The sequence below is a fragment of the Carassius auratus genome, chromosome 43 (assembly GCF_003368295.1).
Source record: "Carassius auratus strain Wakin chromosome 43, ASM336829v1, whole genome shotgun sequence".
Taxonomy (NCBI): domain Eukaryota; kingdom Metazoa; phylum Chordata; class Actinopteri; order Cypriniformes; family Cyprinidae; genus Carassius; species Carassius auratus.
Window position 1 is genome coordinate 17690240 of NC_039285.1, and position 16829 is coordinate 17707068.

The 16829-nt window shown below is 37.3% G+C and overlaps 1 protein-coding gene across 4 annotated transcripts in view; it reads right to left on the bottom strand.

The window, feature by feature from the left end:
- Positions 1–16829, bottom strand: part of LOC113061816 (homeodomain-interacting protein kinase 3-like) — a 57001-nt gene that overhangs the window by 16202 nt on the left and 23970 nt on the right. For 2 of the 4 annotated variants that reach the window (XM_026231260.1, XM_026231262.1), the window contains exons 3-5: positions 10995–11118; positions 1577–1696; positions 972–1058 (exon numbers count right to left, since the gene is read on the bottom strand). In XM_026231260.1, the coding sequence (XP_026087045.1) occupies positions 972–1058; positions 1577–1696; positions 10995–11118 (331 nt within the window). Of the gene's footprint in view, positions 1–944; positions 1059–1576; positions 1697–10994; positions 11119–16829 lie in introns of all 4 variants that reach the window. The other 2 variants (XM_026231261.1, XM_026231259.1) reach the window with 1 other exon arrangement.

Below are 16829 nucleotides of genomic sequence, written 5' to 3' on the forward strand. Positions count from 1 at the left end.
TTATAAGGCCTAACATAAGTGATCCACCTAGGATTTTTTTTTTTTGTCTCGTCTCTAGGGTCTCTGCTCTCATCACCTTCCCGTCTTCCTCTGGTCCCAGGGCCAGCACGGCGACTACAGCCATGTCTTTACTTTCCATCTGGGAGAAAAGTCTCCCGACCACCACAGAGTGAGAATAACATCTTTTGGAGTTCATCACTCTTTAAACCCAGAAAACATTATCACAACTCCAACACCACCAAACCTTCCAACCATCAACACTTTCATCTGAGACTGCATCAGGACACTCGTTCAACAGCCAAGGCAATGCAAGCATCGTACATTTAACTAAAGGAAACAGAAGTTTAGTATAAGCTGTAGACCCCCCATTTTAAAACGGCGCTGATGGTTTACTCACTTCTTTTCATAGTTTCATTCCCTGTTTCTCTAACCGTTTCATTCATTCAGTTTCATTTGCCCTTCCCCCATGTATGACTGATTGTATGTATTTTTTTTCTTTACACTAGTTAGTGCTAGTGTTTAGTTAATAAAACTGAATAAAACTTTGTGATTCGGTCACTGCTTGTAAATAAATGTCCCTTAAACGATTCCTGATCTTGTCACATGCTCTAATTTATTAGTACTGGAAGAAAGTTATTTTCTGTGGCCACAAAAATAAACTTTCTAAGAGTTGATATAAAATCCAACCAACAGATTAGTTGATTGTAATATTAATTCAGCTACAGTTACTACTGATATAAATAACTAATTAAGTATAATTAATTGTAATTATTTATATACATTTCCCTTTTGAGCTAATTTGCTCCATGTAACACTTTAACTTGCACAGCACAAAGTGAGTTTTCTATTTGCATTCATAAGGTAACTCCCCTTGCAGACATTTTCCACTGGGAGAGAATAAGGTGTGAATAATGACTAATGTGGTAAAAGTGGGATTTTATAACTTGTGTTCTTGATCCAAATATACGCACATGCGCCATGTCATCCAAACACCTGAAGATGTACTTTCTGGCTTCTTTTGATTTGAGCCCCGTCTCTGCCTCGTGCTCTTCTGTGGACTGAAACATACACATAATGTATAGCTATTAAACTCAACTTTGATACATGTCCCAGGTCTTGTAATGCATATGTTTTTATTGTACACAATGCATTATTTGTCTTTCATTAAATTGTAACAGTGGATTCATTTCAGGAAGAAATGTCCAGCTTATAACAATAATTTAAAAAAAAATAAATAAATAACACATTAAAGTTTATTGTCATGAAAATGTTTTTTTAAATGCTTACCATATTGTAAAAACCTATATTTAAACACAGAATGACATATTTAAGCTAAATATTTTCTAAGTATTTCTTGACTATTTTCAAGACCCCTGAACACATTTTCTTTTCTGATAATATAAACAAGGCTGTAGGTGGATAAAAATAAAATTTTAACTAATAATGTAATTAATGTTACGAATAATGCCTTCATCAGCATACATTTATGATTAGTGACGATGATGCAGGTGTCTTGGGTGAGTGATCTGTGTGTGTGTGTGTGTATGTGTGTGTGTGTCACAGTTCTTGATCTCACTTTAAGTCTCCAGGCCGCATATGGCGAGTCCGACTCCCGGCAAAAGAAGCGAGATGTCTTCGTCGCCACATTTAACAGATGTTCTCCTGGCAGACCCTGCGTCTGAGAAATGTAGCGGATCTGAGGAGAGGCAGATGGGAAAGAGTGAAACAGAACTTGGTGAACTCGATCATTGTTAATGTTTTAACACCGTCCAATGTAAATGGATACATCAACAAAAGACTGTCAGGTGCCTAGAAACAGCATGTGTTCTCAATAACACGTTGAGAACGCAGCACGTGTTCTAAACGACACGCAGAAACGGGCGATTTATGGAGTCATGCTTGTGTGAAACCCACGGGAGGGGGAGTGTGGCCATTTTGTGTGCGTTCTTACGTCAACAACACTATGGTGTGCATGAAAGATCTATTAAATCCTCAGTTTCACATGGGGACTGCAGAGGTGCAAGACCTGCAGTGGCACATCTCAACACATGACACTTTGACCTCTCAACCCAGACTGGGCTAGAATATTTGTGATAGTCTGGTCCTGTGCTAATGTTATGAGCGCGGGTAAACCGAAGGCTTGAATCATGGGCATTCATCGCCAATGACGTCAATACGTCGAGCAGAAAAGAACTGGTGAACCGTTTTCTTCAACCGGTTTATTGAATCGAACTGTTAAAAAAAAACGGTTCGCGGAAAAGAATCAAACTTCCCATCACAACTGGTAATCTGAAAACCGATGCAGCTGGTTCTTGACTTGAGAACAAGTATGTTTTCGTTTGTTATCTGGCTCGGCTCGGTGTTCATCTTCAGTTCTCTCTTCACAACAGTTCAGTCAGTGTAGTGTTTGAGTAAATGAATTACTCCGGGATATTGGTTTGTTTTAACTAAGGGAGTGTCAGCCACATTAAAAAAAGTTAACAGCTTAAAGGTACAGTAGGGAACTTTTGTAAAAAAATATTTTTTTACATATTTATTAAACCTGTCATTATGTCCTGACAGTAGAATATGAGACAGATAATCTGTGAAAAAAAATCAAGCTCCTTTGGCTCCTCCCAGTGGTCCTATTGCCATTTGCAGTTACAGACCGCTCCCGGTAAGAAATCAACCAATCAGAGCTGCGGTCCGTAACTTTATTTGTGTTCAAAATGTAGAAAAATTTATATAATAAGCGAGTACACCATGAATCCATTTTCCAAACTGTGTTTTTAGCTTGTCCTGAATCACTAGGGTGCACCTATAATAAGTGTTTATATTCGGACTATTTTAGATTGCTTCGGGGGTACCGCGGCGGAGTAACCCAGTACCTTTGTGATTCTTCATAGACATAAACAGAGAGAAGTAGTTCCGGCTACGATGTTCTTCCGCAAGACGCAAGCAGTTCTGTTTATTAACCGCTAGAGCGTCAAAAGTTCCCTACCGCAGCTTTAAGTCATTTATCGATTAATGCTTAATGTATTTTTGATGCTTCAAAAATTCTAACTGACCCTCTGATGTCACACGGACTACTTTGAAGATGTTTTTATTACCTTTCTGGACATGGACAGTATACCATACATACGTTTTCAATGGAGGGACAGAAAGCTCTCGGACTAAATCTAAAATATCTTAATCTGTGTTCTGAAGATGAATGGAGGCCTTACATTCATTGGAACGACATAAGGGCGTGTCATTAATGACATGACTTTAATTTTTGGGTGAACTATCCCTTTAAGTTTGGTCTAAACAGCCCATCATGCAGGAAATGAACAACTGATCCAAAGAAACTCAAAACAAATTTGAGAACATTTGCACCATATCAGCTTGACATTATTATGTTTTAGGAATATATCTGTAAACAAAAAGGTTCTTTGAAAATGCTACAGCCAGTTATTTTACTATTGAAATCTCGGTTTTTATTTTGATCTGTGTGATTCCGCCCACTGATAATTTACCCAACAGTATTCCGATACCTTGGGTTGCCAGTTGGCAGAAAACACAACATATTGCAGCCATGGAAGCTAACAAATGAACTGGGTCAGAGATTGCAGATTCTCCCTGATCTAAAAAGCGTCTGCATCTATCTAAAAAGCTCTGTGACAAGAGGCATATTAAAATCCAGAGTAATCAACAAATCTAATTATAATTTGATCTTTTGGCACTTGAGAGCCTCTGGCCACGATACGCGTTTGTTGTACAGAAAAGAACAGGGAAACTTTCTGCGAAACTTCTTTAAGTTTCCATGAAACAAAAAGTCATATGCATCAATTAGGCCTGCACAATTAATTGAATGTCTAATCGCGATTACGATTATTGATGCCATGATTACTTAATCATTCATAGCCATGATTACAAAAATAAATAAACAATTAAAAATGCCCACTTGCAATATTCTGTGTGCTTAAGAGTTGTTTGCAGTGCGGGGTTATCAAACTCAAACACACTGGATAAAATACATTATTGTGCATGATAGATATGTTAAATGGCAAGCGTGTCAAAAGCGGAACAAAATAGCGGTACTCGTTTGAACTGCACGTCACATGGACCTTTTATTCACTCGCTTCAAAAGAAGACAGTATAGAACGAGTTGAGAGGTCATGCATTTATTACAGTGACCAGTCGTGATCAGAGTTCTCCGGTACAAATCATGTCTCTTTAGTTTAAAGTAGTTTAAAGCCAAATAAATCTGAGCTGTTATTCTCATAAACACAGATGCAGAAAGCACAGAAAAAATGCAACAACGATCCAGTTAGAAGACATGTCGATCCACAAATCACCCACATTTACCATAGTTTTACTGCAGTAATGGTAACAAATGTACGACGGAAAGTAGGATATTATTAATATACTAAATATGTTAAAGGATTAATGGAATATAATTACATTATTTTGTCTTTCAGTTGATGTGGATTGTTTTTCAATACAAACACCATAGAAACCATATAGTTAGGCTATTTTTATTTTTTACCATGGTAACGAGATGTTGTACTTTTGGTTATGAAAGACGAAGCGGTTACAGATTTCACAATGGTACTAATTTTATTAATGAAAATAAATGTACATCTGCAATCCAACTCAAGTAGTATAATAATATATATAGCAGCTGCTACTCTGAACTCAAGCTCCTGTTCTAATGTGCATTTCTATGAGACAAAACTTGTAATATTATTACATGTTCAGTGCTACCAAATCAGGTGCTGGTGCCATTGATCTCGAAGGTTAGTCTGGAGCCCAGATAATATGAATTGGAATGTTTTGTTTTGTTTAAACAAGAAACCAAACCAATGTATAGCTTACATTTGAGGCTCAATCCTATAGTAAAGCAATAAAAGTTCAAGAAGAGTGATTACAGGTACATTTTCGTGTTTCCAAACGAATATATTAAGTGGCGGAAGTCTCCGCGTTCAGCGCAAATCCCGCCCTGCAGCTGATTCTAAGGCCGGTGACACACTGGCTGCTACTGTAGGTGACATAGAGGGAGGCCGCCAAGGCACTAACAGACCAGGATCCTGTCTTCACGACAACAATATCTATACTTACTGTTGAGCATAAATATAAAGCCTACTGATAAAGGACACCGTCAACAGTATTAACGGCAAAATAGACTAAGTTTGACAGGTACAATATGCCAGTGTGTCACCGGCCTAAGGTTTTCAAAAGGCATCACGCGAGTGTGAACATCACTACAACTAGGAAAAAAACGATTGTAATTCAAACGAAGCTCCCATCGGTATTTAAACAGACCTTTGCTCTTAATTCCGATCGGGCCAACGCAATAACGAAATCTGAGCAGGTCTAAAAACGGAAACTGTTGATGCTGCACTTTACACTTTGGAAAAGTTATATATATTTTTAAAATATGAGCAGGCCTACAAGCTGGGATTGGTAATGCTGCACTGTAATCATAGTTATTTATTTATATTTTTCATTATATTTTATTATATGACATTGGTTTGAGACAGTATTTTATTTAGTGGTTTTATTTAGAGTATTTTATTTTACTTCTTTTTATTTTTAGTTTTATTTTATATATATATATTTTATAAAAAATTATTTTAAAAAAGTATTTTAAAAAAGTGTAAACAAACTGTTAAAAAAAAGTTTATAGTAATAAACAACCTGCAGTTTAATGTTTGCATTTGCATTACCGAAAATGAACCGAACCGTGACTTTAAAACCGAGGTACGTACCGAACCGTGATTTTTGCGTACCGTTACACCCCTAATAATATATATATATATATATATCGAGTATCGATTCAGATGTTCCAGATCGATTCGATTTCAATTCAGAAGCTCTCAAATCGATTCGATTTCGATTCTCGATTCGATTTTCTATACTCGATTCAAGTCAATGAATACAGATTTAATACAAATACTATATGTATAAAAAAGAACAGTGAACATAAGTTTACAATTAGGGTAATTCATAAAAAGAAATTAAGAGCCACAAACCTGTATATTAAACTCTCTTATTTTAAGTACACTTGGGTACATTAAAACAGAACCCATTCTGAAGAACCAATTTTCAAATGCACACAATTATGTTTGATGCAAGATGAAAAATGCTTTGTTCTTGTCCACAACACTATCGTCGTCGTCTTGCTTACGAAATCTAAAATGCTTCCATACATCTGACTTTTTATGTGAGGGTGGCATCAACAAATATGCAACAAACATGTGAACAAAAATTTGCCCAGAATTATTGCACATCGCTGTATTATGAATGAATTCCTTTTAATTCCTTATTGACGGATTGCACAGGTTCGATTGGCAATGGGCTTATTCACACTGCCTGAACATGTGCAATTGTGCTTTTGAAGAATACTGACTATGCGTACCTGTCCGCACGGTCGTCTGCTCAGAGCCTCGTCACAAACTCTCCCGATGGATATAATATATAATATATGGAATGCATCATAAAATATATGGTATGCATCTTCAAACAATGGCATAAATCTGATGAAGGCATGTAGCCACAACGTGTTGATGTACCTCTCACCAAAAGAGTTTTAACGTATAAAGCCAGTGATGTAATAAAGGCTTTTTAACTTTTCACTACAATTCGAGTGCCTTGGAGTTCTTGTCCTTAAACATATACTATCACATACAACCAAAGAGCACCGAGATTACATACCCCATGGAGCACTTCTTGATGCAGTCAGTGCTTTAATGGCATATATCGGTTCAAAATAATTGTTATTAATAATTGTAATTACAATTTCAAGGCAATAATCGACAACTATGATTTCTGTCATAATTGTGCAGCCCTAGTGTCAATGATTATTTTCTGTTGAACTGTACCTTTAAGAAAGTTAACAGTAGCTATCATTAGAAACACTCTTTGCACACAGACACCATAATCCAGAGCTTTTAGAGTGATAAACAGGGTTTGTGCAAAAAAAGAAAAAGAACATTGTAAATTCCCCAGTTGCAGTTCAGATATGAACCCATGAGAAAGAGGAACAAAAACATGTCTAACCTCCGGGTAATGAAATTAAGGGCTAGATAGGGAAATAAATTAAGACATTTGGAGAGGGAGTCAATGCAAGGTCAATGTGGATATGAATGGGGAATACGGGACTCAGATCAGCACAGAGGAAAGGAAGTAAGCAGGCCTGTTGTATAACAATGCAGGATCCAATAAGAGAGATGAATAATTAGTACTCCAACATCAGGTCACAGTGGCAGAACTCCAAGTAGACCTGTCCACATTACCTTTTCCCCGGTAACAACTCCTCCTGGGGGATCCTTAGGGAGATATAATCCCTTATCACTTTTAGGGCAAAAAGTCAGATTATACTTCCATAGCCAAACCTTCTTTTGAAGCACAGGTTGCTCTTTGGAACATTCTAAAAAATTCTAATAATATAGCCTGGTGTTCAGGTTTCATCACTTCTGTCTGTCTTTATATCTGTATCTCTACATGTATTATATTTGTGGGAAAACTGTATAGAGCAGAGGTAAAACAATAAAAGCTGCAACCTTTAACTTCCTAGCTATATTTGTCATGGTAAACTTTCTACCACTGTAAAATTTATAAGAATAAAGAACCAATAAACAGTGACAATTTTTGCCATTCAAATATTGTAGCTTAATTAATTTAAAAGATTATATCACCCAACTGGCCAGAGAGATTTTTACTCACATTTGGCACTTGTTGAGTTTTAATTCTGGACCCTGCATGTGTTATCTGTTTTTTTTTTTTTACTCTAAGAGTAACAGCTTTATTTTCAAACAGGTATATGTCACTTCAGTACATTAAGAATATGCCTACATGTCCAAACCTGCACCCAGGGCCACAGTCTGCAAAAAAAAAAAAAAAAAAAAAAAAAAAAGAAAAAGAAAAAGAAAAAAAAAAAATATATATATATATATTGTACATTCAAGAGTCTCAGTAGCCACTTGCTGTAACATTGTGGCAGTGTCAAACGCAGGTGCCACATGCCGGTGGAATGAGGGCCTGCGATTGGTACCAAAAGGGGGTGTTCACTTCTTCTATAAATAATTTTTGCTGTGTGAGATTAAACTGAATACCCCCGTGAAGGAGGTGTGTGGATTAAGAGCGCAATACCACAAACCATTTTAGTCCTTAGACTAAAATCATAGATCAATCAATCAAAAGTGCCTCAGTTCAAGCAGCACGTGAACCCATCATATCTTTCTAATTACTACTAAAGTACAAAATAAACATTAAATTGACAACAAAATGTATATTATAAGATACAGTACATCTTACCGAAATGTCACATGTAATCGGTCATTCAGTGTTTCAAACTGCAGAAAATATTTAAAGCTTGTAAACAATGCCACTACACAATACATTACATAAACCACAATACATTTCTCTCAAAATAACCATTAGGCATCCATTAGCTCACTAGTAAGGTAGAAAAGATCATTTCGCTAAATATATTCACTATATTGCATATTCATAGTTTTAACTTAACCCGTTGTCTACATAAGAAAGAATGCAAGGAGCTAAAGATAAAATTCTACACCTCCTATATAATTACGTCACTAACGAAGAAAAACTGGATGAACACAGTTTCAAAAAACAGCAATGCTTATGAATTCTCATGAGATTGTGTTGCTAAAAAAAAATTTAAACTATGACTTTGATGAAAAAAAATAGACATTTTCGAGACTTTCTAAAGGTTTACTTTAAATGTACTCTGCATTTGGTTACAGTCATTCAAAGTGTTGGTTATTTAAAACATCTGATAGATAAACCAATGCCTCAATTGGATTCGATTATATAATTAAGTATAAATAAGTATGCCCCAATTGTAAGTCACTTTGGATAAATGCGTCTACAAAAGGACTAAATGCAAATGTTAGGGGTGCTCCGATCACGATCGGCCGATCGTTATGCGCATCTCGTCAGTAAAGCCGGTTCTCTAATCAGCGGTTAATTCCATCAGGTGCGTGATTTCACATAGAGCAGCTGTTACTACACAGAGCCGTTGTTAATAGAGAAGATACCCAAATCCACTTCATTTTCAGCGTTTTTTGGTGCATCTTCTCAGTTAACAACGGCTCTGTGTAGTAACAGCTGCTCTATGTTTTAGCAAGTTTTAGCAAGAATACAGGCGTTGGCAGTAATGCATAGAAGGACATTTATGTAAAAATATGGACAGTACCAAATAAGGTGCCTATTTAAACTACAGTAAAATATCGATATGTGTGCCATCGATGCATCATATCATCAGACATTGTATCAATGTATCGATCCATATTAATGAATCGTTACACCCCTAGTCTGAAGATCAGGGAAAAAAGTCATCCAAATGGAGCTCGGAACACATTCTGATCCACTCATTTTTAGCAGATGGGCAAATTCTGACTTTTCTTTTCACAGGTGTTGTTGAGTTAAAGCTAGATTGCTGTGATAGTGGAAAATAATTATTCATGACAGACCAAATTCTCATGGGTTTAGGTGAGCGACAGTCAGGCTAGTTTGCTTGGTGTGTTTCACTCGTCAGGCTCACGTCGGCGGCAGCATGTTGAATCTGTGACGGGGCCGTCTAGACTGTCGGTGCGAGTGAGAGCTCTGATTGAATGTTCAGTTTAGCGAATGAGTCAGTGCCTGAAAATTAAAGCGAAAGTGATGAAAACAAGCACGTAAATGAAGGCAGTACAGACAGAAGTCTGTTTAAATGTTACATGATCCTTCCCAATCATTCTAATATGCGAATGTTTTCACAACAACATGAGCCGCTTAAAATAATTAAAGTTATTAGCGTTACTGATATTCAAAATGGTAAGAAAGCGCTGCTTTGTTTACGTTTGATATATCTGCATTTATCTCGTATATCTTTGTTTCGGTTACTCCTTCTGAATGTGTACTATTGATAGCTGCTGATATAGACTGTTAATTCCTCTCACGAATCCCTAGAACGTAAGTGTTAGTTTGCTGTCGGCTGTAGTCTATGCGGTGTGTTTGAGCGCAGCTTTTTTGGTCCGATGCTGCCGACGTGAGGCAAAAAACACAGTTGGCTTTAATTGCCCCTAGTTCTTTGAAGTCGGCTTGGTGTGTCCTGGCCTTTAGAGGATGGCACAATACAGGGTTATATATGAGCAATAAGAGGCATGTAGCTATTAGACTAACAGTTCATGACACCCGCTGGCATCTTGAGATACATAACCTTCCCCCAGCTGTGTTAACAGCTTGGCCAAAAGGAAGAGGAAAACCCATCAAACCCCCTACTACTGCTGCCAACTGCTATGTCAAGTCGATGGCTCCTGGGAATCTGCTTTCCATCCCTTCCTAGAAACAGTGTTCTAATCTGGGCTTGTTCCTGCACATCTATCACACATGCAGACACACATCCTCTCAGTTTCACCCCTGGGGCATTCAGGGGCCCAGCAGCAGGGGGAGTATATCCCGAAAACTAGAAAACGCTCATAAACCATGCGTGCTCAGACAAACGCAGCAGCATGAGCGCGCACAACAAACACCCACACGCTGACACATGTACAGCCCAACACAACTGCTAAGAAGTGGCTGTGAAAATTCTTCTGGAAATTGTTTAGGCCTGACAGCACATACCACGGCCCTGTGCTAAACAGATTACGTCAAGAGGAGGAGAAATATGAAGAACTCGCGATCCAGAAGAGACATTTAGAGAGAGAGAGAGAGAGAGAGAGAGAGTGTGTGTGTGTGAGATAGAGAGAGCTAGAGAGAGAGAGCGATTTGAAACAGAAAGAGATATGGAAAGGAATGGGTGAATCTTACAAAACCATGCCTAGGTCACATTTTAACCCAAAAACCAAAGGACAACTTGTATTATTACTAAACATATTGAATTAATTAATGAATGCATGAATCAATGCATGCATATATATTCATATCTTAAATATGAGTAAGGTTCTGGTTGGGTTCCATAGACAGAGAGAGAGAGAGAGAGAGAGAGAGAGAGAGAGAGAGAGAGAGAAGCATTTTAGAAGAATTACCTGGTCAAACTCTAGGGCTCCTGGGTAGAGAGGCCAGCCCAAGAAGAGCTCAGCAATCACACATCCCAGCGACCACATGTCTATGGCTTCACAAAAAGGCAGGCCAAGAATGATCTCTGGAGCCCTGTGATGACAAAAACACCAATATAAGAAGCAGGGTCACCATTACAAAACAAACCCTCAAAACTGACCTTCAAATTTCACCATTAGACTAAAAACTCTGAGAACTACACTTCTGTACTTAATATACTTCTGACATTGAATTCCTGATTTGATTAAATTCTTCTGACTGGACTTCTAAATATGTTTTTTTTTTTCATAATGACATAAGTGTTGTAGTAATTTAGGGGTTTGATTTTGAGGTTGCAGAGCCGGATTTAAACCCACTAGCATTAATTATTGGAGAAATTCAGCATAAATAATTTAAAATTTAGAACATTCCCATTGGTTTATTTTAAGCCTATAAAACTGATACAATGAGTCATAGAGGCAGTGGATAGTGTGTCTGTGTGCAGGGCGGCTGCTAGACTCCAGCACCAACTCGTCAACTCTGTGACATCAGCAGAACAGAAGATACAAGACTACTACTACAAGAAACACAATATATGTTTTAGTAGAAACTGACGCATCAACTATAATAATAATAATAATAATAATAATAATAATAATAATAATAATAATAACGTAATTAAAATATCAGTTTTTGATCAAATCATTCAAAATATGGTTAGATATTTTAGCCAGTCCTAAAAATAGGTCTACAAGATGATAGCAGTTGCATTTGAATGAAACTAGGAGTGGGGCAGTGTGATGTGATAGATGTGAATCTTCCAACTCAATGGATCAAACTTTGCAGCGCTTAACAGGCACAAACTAAACATACAACTACATATTTAAAAACAACTTCTCAAAGGCCCAAGCAATAAATGTTTAGGGTAGAATTGGTTTTACGTGGGTAACCAGGTCAGTGAGCTCTGCTTTAAGTGTAGCCATGGTGACGCAGGAAGCCTTGTGACTGCTTGGCAACAAATCACCACAGTGGACTCACTGAAGGGCATTTCGGTCTCTCCGTATGAGACCCTGATGCTGCTCCAGTCAGTGTTCATCTGAGATTACGGTCACTCAGAGTAAACAAGCACAAACACACTGCTATTATAATATAGGGAATATTGTGTAAATTACAATAATGTTAAAAGTATACCAGCTAAGTATTAACACAAATAAAATATAGTTATAGACCTCTGCAGTGATTACAACGGGAGCAATTTTTCCTGGATTTGTTTAAAACCCAATCACAATTTGAATAACAGAATTTCTATTTTGGTAGCTTTCTGACTGCACACATACTATGTTGATGATGGAATTATGTAAAACGCTGTATGCATATGCTTGAACATCTAAGTATACTTTGGGCTTAACCTTAATTGAAAAGTGTTATTTGAGAGGTCTGCATGGGTGACAGTCATATATGAGGTTCCATTTCGATTTGGATGCTGCCTAGTAAGGTAGATGTAAGTAAACAGGGGAAACAAATGCTGGAGGCCCATTTAGGCCCTGGTGCATTAATGTTCAGAGAGTCTCCATGCATAAAACAGACTATTCTCAAGCAGCAGCTGGGTGATTAGCCACTGCAGTTCTCATATATCGTATCTCTCTCATAAGCATGTGAGAGCCGTTCCAATAACGGCATCTCCATCCATATATCTGATCTGTCACTGAGCAGCACTGAATAATCACGACAATGGAAATATCTGCACAGTGACTGCGTACAGTAATGAAAACTGGAGGATGGGTTATTCCTCTGTGTATCTCAGTGGTTCCCAACCTTTTGTCTACCTAGGTCCCCATGCTCTGCAATTTGCAGATTCAGATTCAGACAACATGAAGAGTTATCAGAAAGCAAGAACCAGCTGAACACAGTGTTTGTACAGATTGTATTGTGTTTGTACAGAACTTGTGAAAGAGTCGTTAAGTTATAAACTAACTTAAAGGTGCTGTATGTAGGATTGTCAGCGATTGGTTGAACTAGGTATTCCAGTCCAAATTCAAAATATTGCACAGGGGCTTTTTTTTTTCACATGGCCCCCTACTCAGACTTGACCCACAGGTTGCCAGATTGATGACACCAACAAAAAAAGTGCACTTGAAATGAAATAATGAAAAATAAGAAATAAAAATAAATAAAACCTGATTCATTATTGGTCACACATTGCATTTTAAATTAACACAATTTGTCCTTTTGTCTTTTTACAACTGCTGATCCAACTAACCAATCAGGGTCCAAGGTATCAGCCAAAAAGCAATGGTAACAAATTACAAAATTAAACATGACATGCTTTAATATTTAAACATTTAAAAAAAAATTATATATATATAAAATATAAAATCAACAGGTTATAATATAATATAAACAATAGGTTGGCAACAGCAGCTGCATGTTAACTCCGGATAAAATTCAGAACATGCATTTCATAACAGAAAGCTTAAAACCAAATACTGATCTAAAATCAGCTCCATGCATTTACAGTTACAATATAGCCTGGCTTTAATAATGCTATTTATGCATGAGCATTAAAAATATCCTCTTGCCTCACAAGGTTACTTTTCTTTAACACAAGAATAGGATACAAACACGCATTTGCCATATAATATCTATATGGGTCTGTTCCCAAAATATTTCCTGAAGTCTGGTATATATATTTATTATTGAACACATTTATTGAATATAAACACAGAAAAAAAGCACGACTAACTTTGTTCTTTCAGAACAAAGTTATACATATTGGACAAACATGAGGGTGAAAAAAGTTTGTATGAACTTACGGTTCATAAGTGAACAGCAAGTTAAACCCAGTTTAAAAGTCCTCCGGTTATGCAGTCATTGGTTTCTAGGGAGAATTACAGGTCTCACTCCACTGCTGTTATTCCGGCCCATCCTCATAATTGTGGACTATGTGTGCAATAGGGCTGTCAACGAATATTCTAAATTCGAATATGTATTCGAATAGTTAAAAAAAATAATAATTCGAAGGTGAAAATTAATATTCGAATAAAAAAAAAAATGTGGAAAAAAACGCCCGCGGTAGTAGAGGCGTGGTTGTCTGCTTTGCGAGTGGGCACGCTAGCGCGCCTGAGGGTTCAGGGACAGGTCACAGCAGTCGCACTGTCTGGCACAGCATCACTGCTGAAAGTAGACGCGTCTTCATGGAAGATGCCAGCAAGTGCAGAGCCCAACTCGACCGCAGCAGAGAAAGTGAGGTAAAATTGTTGACCCGCGAGTTGTATGCAAGCTATTTAAGATACAGTTAGCATACTAGCAACATGAGGACACATCTCAAAAAACCTGCACCCAAATGAGCATGGCATATTGTGTGGAACAGTCACGTCTTGACACTTAACGTTACGTTGCATCGCCCGCCACAAGCTCTTTGTCTGCAACACGACAAGAGGCCATAACGGATAAAATAATTTCATTTATTTGTAAGGACATGAGACCGATCACTATAGCGGATGGGGCAGGCTTCGGGGAGTTCTGTCAAGCAATGGATCCGAGGTTAGATTATTTATCGTTTCATGTCAAGGAAAAGTTCCATGTTTACCACAGCACAGCTCGCTCAGAGCATTCAATGTCAATGCTGTAAAACTTCAATTAATATTAATAATTTTTGTATTAATAATTAAATAATTAATAATTAAATATTTTTTCAATCACTGAATGAAGCCTGCTATATTTGGGACAACAGTCGCGACCTTAAATTGCTTGCACAAAAATTAGTTTGTTCATTTAAACCGTTATGCGCAGAGAACGTGAGGGTGAGAGAGCGTGAGGTCTGCAGTCTTGGACATTAGTTGATTTCCTTGTTTTTGTGTAGGTAATACGTTGTCATATATGTTTCAACTTAAATAGACTACCTATACAAGTAGTTATGTCTCTTTGTATTATTTTGTCCTGTTATTGACATAATGCGCGTCATTGACAACATGCCCAAACAGATGTTCGAATAGTTCGAATATTTGTGTGTTTTTTAGAGGGAATTTTCGAACGTCATTTTTTAGCAATTTTGACAGCCCTAGTGTGCAATTTGTGAAAGCAAACACCAAATTTATTGTGTTCCCTGATAAGTAGCTGGGTAGCATGAACCTTGTGTAGGACTGTAAACTTGTTTAGAGAAAATGTTCATGATCATGCTAACTTGAAGTTTTCTCCTGATAAAAAAAAAAAAAATAGTAACGTCACTAAGGATGACAGTAACAAGCAACCCACAGAAGCCCTGTCGAATGTAGGATCTCAAATTAACAACTACATAACACCTAAACACTACCACAGAGCAAGGCTACCTTTCCACAAAGCTCAAGCTTTTGAAACCAATAACCTTATGATACTATATTTAGAGGAGAAAGAAATAGCGCGCTAATAGGAAATCTCTCCTGGAGGCATATTGCCTGAGGATTATAAAGAACATTAGATTTGAAACCAGACAGCAGGATGGTCATGTATAAAACCCCCAAAAGATAAACCCTACAACCATTATCGTAGTAATACAGGCAAAACAATTCTTTGAAAGGCTGAAGATGTTTTGATGCAAATCAAACACAAATTCATATGAAACCTAATGCTTGATAATACAGTCTCACAGATAGGTTTGAACTAGAACTATTGAAACTATTCTACAGAGACCAAAGGAAATTCCTGGCTAATCTGAAAAGCCACTTTCAAGGTTTCTAGTGCAAGTGTATAGAAAGGGCATTCCTAAACAAGACATCCTCAAGATTGTATCGGTTATGTTTCCAGAAAGCATGCAGAGATCTTCATACATTTACATTAAAACAACTCCCTGACTGAGCGCTTCAGAGTTTCACACTCCATGAAGCGATCTGTGATATATGGTTGCACGGTGCACCGATACTTCAAAAGAATAGCAATTCTCATAAATAAAAAATGTCACGATTCTTAAATTTATTAGTATTGATACTTCAAAGAATGACCGCATTCCAGATTTGTAAGGATAGGGACGTATTTCATGTTGGTGTGTGCAATGCACGCTTCCAGTGCCTCCCTATGGACGTCTGTGATTTTTCTCCTCACGCATGCAGCAAAGAAGCTACAGCTGTCATGTGATGCACTGATCATCTCATAACCATTTGACAAAAACTGATTTGGCTTTATTAAAATGTGTGCATAATCACATGAACTAAATAGTCTAAATAAGTTGTTCAGATGAACAAAGCACAAGGTTTTCTTGCATAATTAACATTTTAATTGTTTGGTCAGACAGTTCATATAATAATATATTCACATTAATAAATTGGGGATTAAACATGGGGTTATGTTCTGTTTGCTAAATATTAAAACAAGCATATGTGCACAATACCTGTAACTGCGCTTTGTATCTCCTGATTGCTGATTGAGATTTACATGCTTGGCTCACTGACCCGGTATACTCTCAATCATTTCATTCATGAACGAACTCGTTCACGAATGAGAAGATCTCTCGATATCGTTCAGTGAAGGGCGGATTCGTTCACTACATTCAACAAATGACATGCACTGTCACATCTCATACTCAAAAGCTATTGGCTCGAGGTTGCGTAACTCTGACAGGATTAAACATTTCACAGAGCTGTTCACAAGCTGCACATGCGCTGCTAATAGCGCCGCGCTCGTGCGCTGCTGTGGAGGGAAGAACTTCAATGAACGAGAAATATGAGTCCGTGGATTACATGAACGATTCTTTCACTTAAAAGATTTGTGCTTGAACAAACTATAAAATAGTGCAAATTCATATAGCCTATATTAAATATTTGGAATATATATTTTAATATTTTATTAGGTTC